The sequence below is a fragment of the Myotis lucifugus genome, unplaced genomic scaffold (genome assembly GCF_000147115.1).
Source record: "Myotis lucifugus unplaced genomic scaffold, Myoluc2.0 scaffold_9, whole genome shotgun sequence".
Lineage (NCBI taxonomy): Eukaryota > Metazoa > Chordata > Mammalia > Chiroptera > Vespertilionidae > Myotis > Myotis lucifugus.
This window is the reverse complement of record NW_005871057.1, coordinates 4201393-4210112: the sequence shown is the minus strand read 5'-3', so window position 1 is coordinate 4210112 and position 8720 is coordinate 4201393. Positions and strand designations below refer to the sequence as shown.

The window sequence follows — 8720 nt, the reverse complement described above, 5'->3', positions numbered from 1 at the left end:
CCCTAACGCCGTAACAACCAAAGACCAGCATGAGAGGACGGGGCTGCACACGTGGGTAGGCGGGGCCGCGCGATTTCGCGGGCTGGGCTTCTAGTATTTTAATAAAGCTGTTACTGAAAAAAATAAAAAGAAATACTACAAAAGTCTCACATAGATTCTTTAGCTTGAAATGCATCTGTTGTCTATGCGAAAAACTAATGTGATGTTACATATATACAGATAACATAATAGGCACTGAAACAAGCAGCCATCATTCAGAATGAGAACTCAGGAATAATGGGTCAGGTCAATGCTTGTGTAGAACAATGAATGTTAAAACTAAATTATTATGCATGGATGGTTATGGTATATTTGGGTAAAGTTATTGGAACTATTGTTTATGTTGTCTGTGCCCAGAATGATGCTAATATATAATGGCCATTCAATAAATATTTGCAAAATTGGGTAATGCCAAAGTTTGATTCATATATAATATTCAGACATTGAATGTTGAGCTGGTAATGAACTAAATGGATCAGTATCTAACACAAATGTTGGGGAGGGAGAAGAACACCTAGAAAGGATAAGTGGAGAATGCTAGAAACTCGTTAAAGGGGAGGGGGCAGGTAAAGGGAGGGACACACAGGAATGTGTTTGGTTGGTGGGTGGTTAGGCCAAGACAGACAGTAAATGCACAAAGAGAAAAAGAAAAGAAAGAAAGCATAGTTAAGGTAACAACCACACCAAGGTTAAAGAATGAACATAGAGGGTCCTACTCAAAGATGCTTTAAGGATCCCAGAACAGAGGAGGCACAAAATCCCATGGGGGAAAAGGAATCTATAATAATAAAAGCATAATATGCTAATTAGACCAGACAGCCAAATGACTTTCCAACTTCATTTCGGAGGTCTTTCCAGATGAAGCCACAGCAGTGGGGGCTGAGGCAGAATTAGGGGCAATCAGGCAGGCAGGCAGAGGGGTTAGGAGTGATCAGGCAGGCAGGCGAGTGGTTAGGGGCAATCAGGCAGGCAGGAGAGTGGTTAGGGGTGATCAGGCAGGCAGGCGAGCGGTTAGGAGCCAATGGTACGGGATTGCTAGAGGGTGCAGGCCAGACTACGGGATTGCTAGAGGGTGCAGGCCAGACTGAGGGACTGCCCTCACCCCCCATGCAGGAATTTCGTGCACTGGGCCTCTAGTAGTTTATATTGTTGTGTTGAAGGTTATTGAAATGCCTCAGGACATTGTGTTACCTCTTTCAGACCAGCAGGAGAGCTCTGAAAGAGGCTGGTAAGGTTAAAATCCCAGCGTCACTCTGATCTGCTCCTTTGGCCATCAGTGTTTGTCCAAGAATCCAATACTTGTGAATTCAGTGTCTGAGCTTTGTAAATTTAAAGGTATTTTAGAGCTCTCTCTACATATCTCTCTCTGTCTTTTTTTTCTTCCTCCTCTCCTCCTTCCTTCTCTTTCTTCATCTCCTCCCGCCTCTCACATACACACACATACACACACATACACACACATACACACACACACTCACTTGTAAAATACATTACTGCTGGAAGCCGTTCCACCCTTGCTGCTTGACGCAGTCGCTGCAGGGAAGAAACATCTGCACAGCTTGTTTCAAGGGACCTGGTGTATATGGCATGCTGTTCTTAATATGTTTGCTCCCCCTCTTAACCCTCCCCGAGAAAGGTTGTTTTCCCAAGTGAGGATTTTTATCAGTAAAACCCCTTAACTAAGTGCCAGGCTTAACTACGAACAATCATGCTTAAACTACATAACCTTGACTTGGGATGGTCTCCTTCAGTTGCTTCCTTGTAGCTTAATAGAACAATAGAGTAACCTTGGAATGGAGATAAGAAACACCCTAACCTTTGGAATAGAATGGATAGGATTAAGATCAAATAGGATAAATACAAATGTAAGAGGACAATAAAGGAGGAACCTGGCTAAGAGGAACCTCGCCATGATGATCACCTGAAAGCTGCCTCTGTGTCCTTCATTCTTCTCGGACTCCGTCCCCACCTATGGGGAACCCCTGGACCTGTTGGGGCTGGACCCCAACACATTACAAAAGGCTAGAGTCTTCCATTTTGCCCTCTTGAATTCAAACACACTCTACCACCACCCCCCCCTACACACACTTCTTTTCTGTATTAACCTCACTACACTCAAGTTTATGAGCAGCTATATTAGTCTCTTGCTGATGTCCTGTCCCCTAATGTTTAACTGTCCTTATCCCGCTTCACAGGACTATCAATATCTGCTCCCTCAAACACCATGTTTATAATAATTCCTATCTGATACAAGACCCCTCTATCTCCTATCACATTAAATCTACACTGAGCTCTTCAGGGTAGGACTGTGCATTTTTAAGTGGCTGGCACCATAACCAAACATAATTGGGTTTTAACAAATATTAGTTGAATGATTAAAAGAATAAATGAATAAATCAAACAAAAATTTCTCAGCCTTGCCTTTAAAGCTCTCCTTAATTCAACAATTCGGATAGTTCTTCATTCCTCAGGTTAGCTCTCTCTTAAGGAAAGAGAGAGGTTGTGATCCTTCAGCATACATATCTTGCCTCACTCCTTCGTATATGTTCTCATGTTCATACTAGTCCCCATCTGGAATAGTTCACCTCTTTTTATTTATTACTAGGGGCCTGGTGCATGAAGATTCATGCATGGAGGGGTGTCCCTCAGCCTGACCTGCACCCTCTCCAATCTGGGAGCCCTCAGGGGAGCCCTCTCCAATCCGGGAGTTTCTGTCTGTCTTTGCAATCATATGAATGAATTGTCTGAGACCACAAACCCAGTTTGGTTTGTTGCTCACAGAATAATAGAGGCATTTGTTTTTTCTTTGCTTCATTGGTGGATATTTCCTGCAAGTTTTAGGATATCTTCCCTTTAATTTTTCCATAGACACTCTGATTTTACTTGTGTCTCTCACCTTTGCTTTCCCTCCATCCCCCACTGCAACAGTAACTTGCTCCAGGCTCACTTTGCTCTAGTGCAGTGGTTCTCAACCTTCTGACCCTTTAAATACAGTTCCTCATGTTATGACCCAACCATAAAATTATTTTCGTTGCTACTTCATAACTGTAATGTTGCTATTGTTATGAATCATAATGCAAATATCTGATATGCAGAGAAACCAAGATGGTGGCATAGGTTAATGCCGGAGTTTGCTGCCTCGAACAACCACTTCAAAAATACAACTAAAAGATGGAACGGACATCATCCAGAACCACAGGAAGGCTGGTTGAGTGGAAGTTCTACAACTAGGAGGAAAGAGGAAAGCATACTGAGACTCAGAGGAGGCACAGTGCTGAAGTAAAATACTGAGGTGCGGAGTGCATGCGGAGTGGGCTGGCGGCTGAGGGCGTGGTTGTCTGTTTCAATCGGGAGGGAGCCTCAGACACTGAGCTCCAGATCCGGGTGAGTCTCTAGGGACCCAGACTCAAACAGGAGAAGCGGGACTGTCTGGCTTCGGTCGGAACTCGAAGGCAGCTTTCTCTCCGAGGCTTGCAGCGGTTGCTGGGACTCTGAGAGGCACAGCCCCTGGGGACGGGACCCAGAGTAGCCATAACTGCTCACTCCGCCCGCCCTGTAGATCCCCTGGGACCCGCCCCGCCCAAGCCCTGCACAGAGGCATTTGCCAGATAGCCTCAGGCAAAGGCTAGATTAGCACCTCCCTAGAGGACAGTAGTTCTCCCACTGCAGACACAGCTGATTCGCACAGCCAGTTGGCCTGGAGGTCAAGTAGTAATTACCTACAACAATCAAGGCTTAACTACAACAAAACTGTGCACAAAGACCACTAGGAGTTGCACCAAGAAAGCATAAAAATTGGGGAGACAAAGAAACAGGACACAGATGTCAGAATTGGAGGATATGGAGCTCAAAACCACACTTTTAAGGTCTTTCAATAATTTTCTAGAAAATGCCGATAAACTCAATGAGATCTACAAGAAATCTAATGAGACCCTCGATGTTGTGATAAAGAACCAACTGGAAATTAAGCATACACTGACTGAAATAAAGAATATTATACAGACACCCAACAGGGGACCAGAGGAGCGCAAGAAGCAAGTCAAAGATTTGAAATACGAAGAAGCAAAAAACACCCAACCGGAAAAGCAAAATGAAAAAAAAATCCGAAAATACGAAGATAGTGTAAGGAGCCTCTGGGACAGCTTCAAGCATACCAACATCAGAATTATAGGGGTGCCAGAAGATGAGAGAGAGCAAGATGTTGAAAACCTATTTGAAGAAATAATGACAGAAAACTTCCCCTACCTGGTGAAACAAATAGACTTCCAAGTCCAGGAAGCGCAGAGAACCCCAAACAAAAGGAATCCAAAGAGGACCACACTAAGACACATCATAATTAAAATGCCAAGAGCAAAAGACAAAGAGAGAATCTTAAAAGCAGCAAGAGAAAGACACTCAGTTACCTACAAGGGAATACCCATACGACTCTCAGCTGATTTCTCAACAGAAACTTTGCAGGCCAGAAGGGAGTGGCAAGAAATATTCAAAGTGATGAATACCAAGAACCTACAACCAAGATTACTTTATCTAGCAAAGCTATCATTCAGAATTGAAGGTCAGATAAAGAGCTTCACAGATAAGGAAAAGCTAAAGGAGTTCATCACCACCAAACCAGTATTATACGAAATGCTGAAAGGTATCCTTTAAGAAGAGGAAGAAGAAGAAAAGGGTAAAGATACAAATTATGAACAACAAATATGCATCTATCAACAAGTGAATCTAAGAATCAAGTGAATAAATAATCTGATGTACAGAATGAACTGGTGATTATAATAGAATCAGGGACATAGAAAGGGAATGGACTGACTATTCTTGGGAGGGGAAAGGGGTGTGGGAGATGCGGGAAGAGACTGGACAAAAATCGTGCACCTATGGATGAGGACAGTGGGTGGGGAGTGAGGGCAGAGGGTGGGGTGGGAACTGGGAGGAGGGGAGTTATGGGGGGAAAAAGTGGAACAAATGTAATAATCTGAACAATAAAGATTTAATTAAAAAAAAAAATATCTGATATGCAGGATGATCTTAGGCGACCCCTGTGAAAGGGTTGTTTGACCGCCAAAGGGGTCGTGACCCACAGGTTGAGAATCACTGCTCTAGGGTCTAGGAGATCTGTCTGCCACCAGAACTACGATTCCCAGCATTCCTGGTGCTCCCTGCACTCTGGGGTTCCGCTTCCAGTCCTGCCATCAGAACTACTATTCCCAGAATTCCTGGTGCCACCCGTGCTGGGAGCAACCGAGGGACCCACAGCTCCCCAAGCCTTTGGCTCTACTGCTCTGCTCTCTGCCTGGTGACTGAGGGAGCCACGTCCCCTCAAGGGAGCGACCAAGGGAGCAACCGAGGGAGTCATGTCCCCCTAAGCTGCCGGTTCTCCTGCATCTGCTCTCTGCCCAATGCTTGTGTATGCAAATTAACCCACCATCTTTGATGGGTTAATTTGCATATTCACCCTGATTGGCTGGTGAGTGTAGTGAAGGGACAGTCAATTTACATGTTTCTCTTTTATTTTTTTAAATATATTTTTTATTGATTATGATATTACATATGTGTCCTTATCCCCACATTATCTCCTACCCCCCGCTCATGCCCTCACCCCCCCATTGTTCGTGTCCATTGGTTAGGCCTATATGGTTGCATATAAGTCCTTCCGTTGATCTCTCCCCCTTACCCCCACGCTCCCCTACCTTCCCTTCAAGGCCCGACAGTCCAATCAATGCCTCTCTGTCTCTGGATAACTCCTTGTTCATCAGTGTATGTTGATCATTATATTCCACAAATGAGTGAGATTCCTAACCTATCACTTTCTTCCAAACTTTTCTTGATGCTCACGTTCCGTCTCCATGATATTCTACACCTTGTGGTAAAATTCTCAGTATGGGGGAGGGGAGTTGTAATAATAATTATCACTAATACTTATTGAGCTCTTGTTATATGTTAAGTATTACCTAATTTATATTCATTTATTTCATTCACATGACATAGGTATTGTTATTATTTTCATATTACAGTTAGGAAAGTGAGTCACAGCTAAAGAAAGGCAAGGTCACTAATAGAAACAAGACAGGCTATTCTTGCTTTTGTTCTTGTGTCAACTTTTGTCTTGGCTATACTTTGTAAAGAAAATGAAAGAATAAAGGCAGAGTGGAAAGAATAAAGGAATACACATAAACAGACATATATACAAAACAATGCCTGGTTTGAGGCCTGAAGATCTCAGTCAATAAATTATTCTCTCAAACCTCGATTTCCTTATTTATAATACGAGCTAAAAATACCTACATTGTGAAGATTCATTGATACAATATGCTAAACATGTTATGTAAACTATTAAGAACTTGAGAAAATACAATACAATAATTCTATTTTATTCTATAGATGTGTATATAGTGCACACAAAATATCAAAAGAGATAATTTTTATGGAAGTTATTTATACATTCTATGCAAAAATAGATAACTCATCATTACAGTAAATGTTGTATTAATGTTTTTGTAAAATACAATTACTTTATTTATTTGACATGCAACTTGGTGAATTTGAAGATAAATATATATTCATGAAACCATCACCACTATCTATACCAATATTGAGATAGTATTATTTTTTATGGTTTGCTTGCTTTTAAGACTAGTGAACTTAATTAGATATGAGATTAGTAGATTCAGTCACCAGTGGAAAAAATAAGGTATTGTACTTTCCTGTCTGAAGTAGAACATAAAACATTGACAGCTCTCTAACATCAGAGCGCATTGTTTTCATCCACTTCAATACAACTTAAGGAGGGTAATTCCATTAATTTTAAGAATTCAGAAATAAGAGAGGTAAAGGAAGAAAACACTGATTTAAATTAGATGATAAGTCAATCAAAATATGTGTTCTTACCACTTGACAAGTTGGTATAACAAGTTTTTCACAGCTACATTCTAAAAGGCAAAAATCAACATTTATAATGATCAGAATACATTCATGTATTGTAATAAAACTTTAAAATATGAAAATTAATTACCACAATGCCATATTGGACAACATTGACCAGATACATTTTCTTTCACAAGTTTCATATCTTCTGCACAGTTGAGTTGTGGCACAGGACAAAGATTTGGCTCACAAACTAAATAGAAAAATTACATGGGTAAAAATTAACTTCGTGGAATCAGGAATTTCACTCCCTACCATTTAATTCACTGCAACTGCTGTAGTGACTGAACTACTTTCTCCCCAGTGCCTCCTCCCCCACCACCCAATTGCCCTGTGCTGGTGAGGACAAACAAATGATTCATAACACATACAACAACAGTAGGACAGCACACCAAGTAAAGAGCCCTGAGAAATGGCAGGAGTACAAGAAGAGAAAGGAAGTGAAGAGGGTATGGAATCAACTAGATTACCAGAAATTCTAGGATAATGAGACAAGTCATAGCTGATCTTTTGTCATAGCTGATCTAGTTTTGGTAGGTAATGGTATTATCCAAGAAGAGCTCATAGATACATGAAAACATTACTTATGTTTAATATGTATTTTGTATGCTAGAATTCAACTATGGTCTGACATGACAGTAGCACTAAGATGCACTGAGCTTCTTAAAACTTTGGACACTTGTAAATATTTCAAATTAGTTAAGATATACTTACCACAGTAATACTGAGGACAACAGAACTGTGTGGTATTAAGGTCCACGGTGAGAAATTCCCCATCAGTACATAGTGGAATAGGTTCAGTGCAAGATTCACACACTAAAGGTAAAACAAAAAGTCAGAAGTTACAGCTGAGCTAAAAAAAAAAAAGATATCTAACATTAGTTCAGATTACTTTATGTATAGAAAATCAACATAAACAAAAATAAGGCTTCAACAGATCTTATTTTGTCATAAAAACAATTATACTTTCTGAGTGTATTGCTTTATGCTTTCCAAGCAGAGTGACATAGAATACCATTTTACCAAAAACATAGGGCATTAAGATTTCTGGAATAATTTGTTCTTGTTAGCATTGAAATATTATTGATTAGTTTATTTAAGTTTTCTTAATTCACTGTTCTTGATTACTCTAATTTAAGAGTAAACAATATAATAGGCACTCGTCCTTTTTCATAAAAATACTAGAGGCCCTGTGCATGAAATTCGTGCAAGGGGCTCTGCCCTCGCAGCCCTGGCTTCGTCCAGAAGGTCGTCTGGAAGGATGTCCAGAAGGTGGTTTGGCTGTCTGGTCTAATTAGCATATTATGCTTTTATTATTATAGATATTTTATTGATTTCAGAGAGAAAGGAAAGGGAGAAACAGAGTTAAACATCAATGATGAGAGAGAATCATTGATTGGCTGCCTCCTGCACTCCCCACACCAGGGATCAAGCCTGCAACCGAGGCATGTGCCTGGAATCAAACTATGACCTCCTAGTTCATAGGTTGGCATTCAACCACTCAGCCACACCAGCTAGGCGGCACTTGTCCTTTTGAACTGTTCAGCATCCCTCTCCCAATTTTGATAAAAACTCTGTAAAGACCTGGAAGGAATGCCCCAGACTTGGTATGACTATTATAAAGGCACCTCATTCTTATCAGGCTTCTGTGAGGGAATAATCCACATTGGTTGAACCATAATCTCTATGGCATTTGAGTCATAAATGGAAGCACACCAGGACAGGAAACAAATGTTGCTGACTCAATACTTAATAATAGACAG

At 41.0% G+C, this 8720-nt stretch overlaps 1 protein-coding gene across 1 annotated transcript in view; it reads right to left on the bottom strand.

The window, feature by feature from the left end:
* The window catches only part of OTOGL (otogelin like), a 145768-nt gene that overhangs the window by 16605 nt on the left and 120443 nt on the right, over positions 1-8720 (bottom strand). Inside the window, exons 49-51 of the mRNA XM_023749758.1 lie at positions 7672-7773; positions 7046-7150; positions 6922-6962 (exon numbers count right to left, since the gene is read on the bottom strand). Of these exons, the coding sequence (XP_023605526.1) occupies positions 6922-6962; positions 7046-7150; positions 7672-7773 (248 nt within the window). The remainder of the gene's footprint in view (positions 1-6921; positions 6963-7045; positions 7151-7671; positions 7774-8720) is intronic.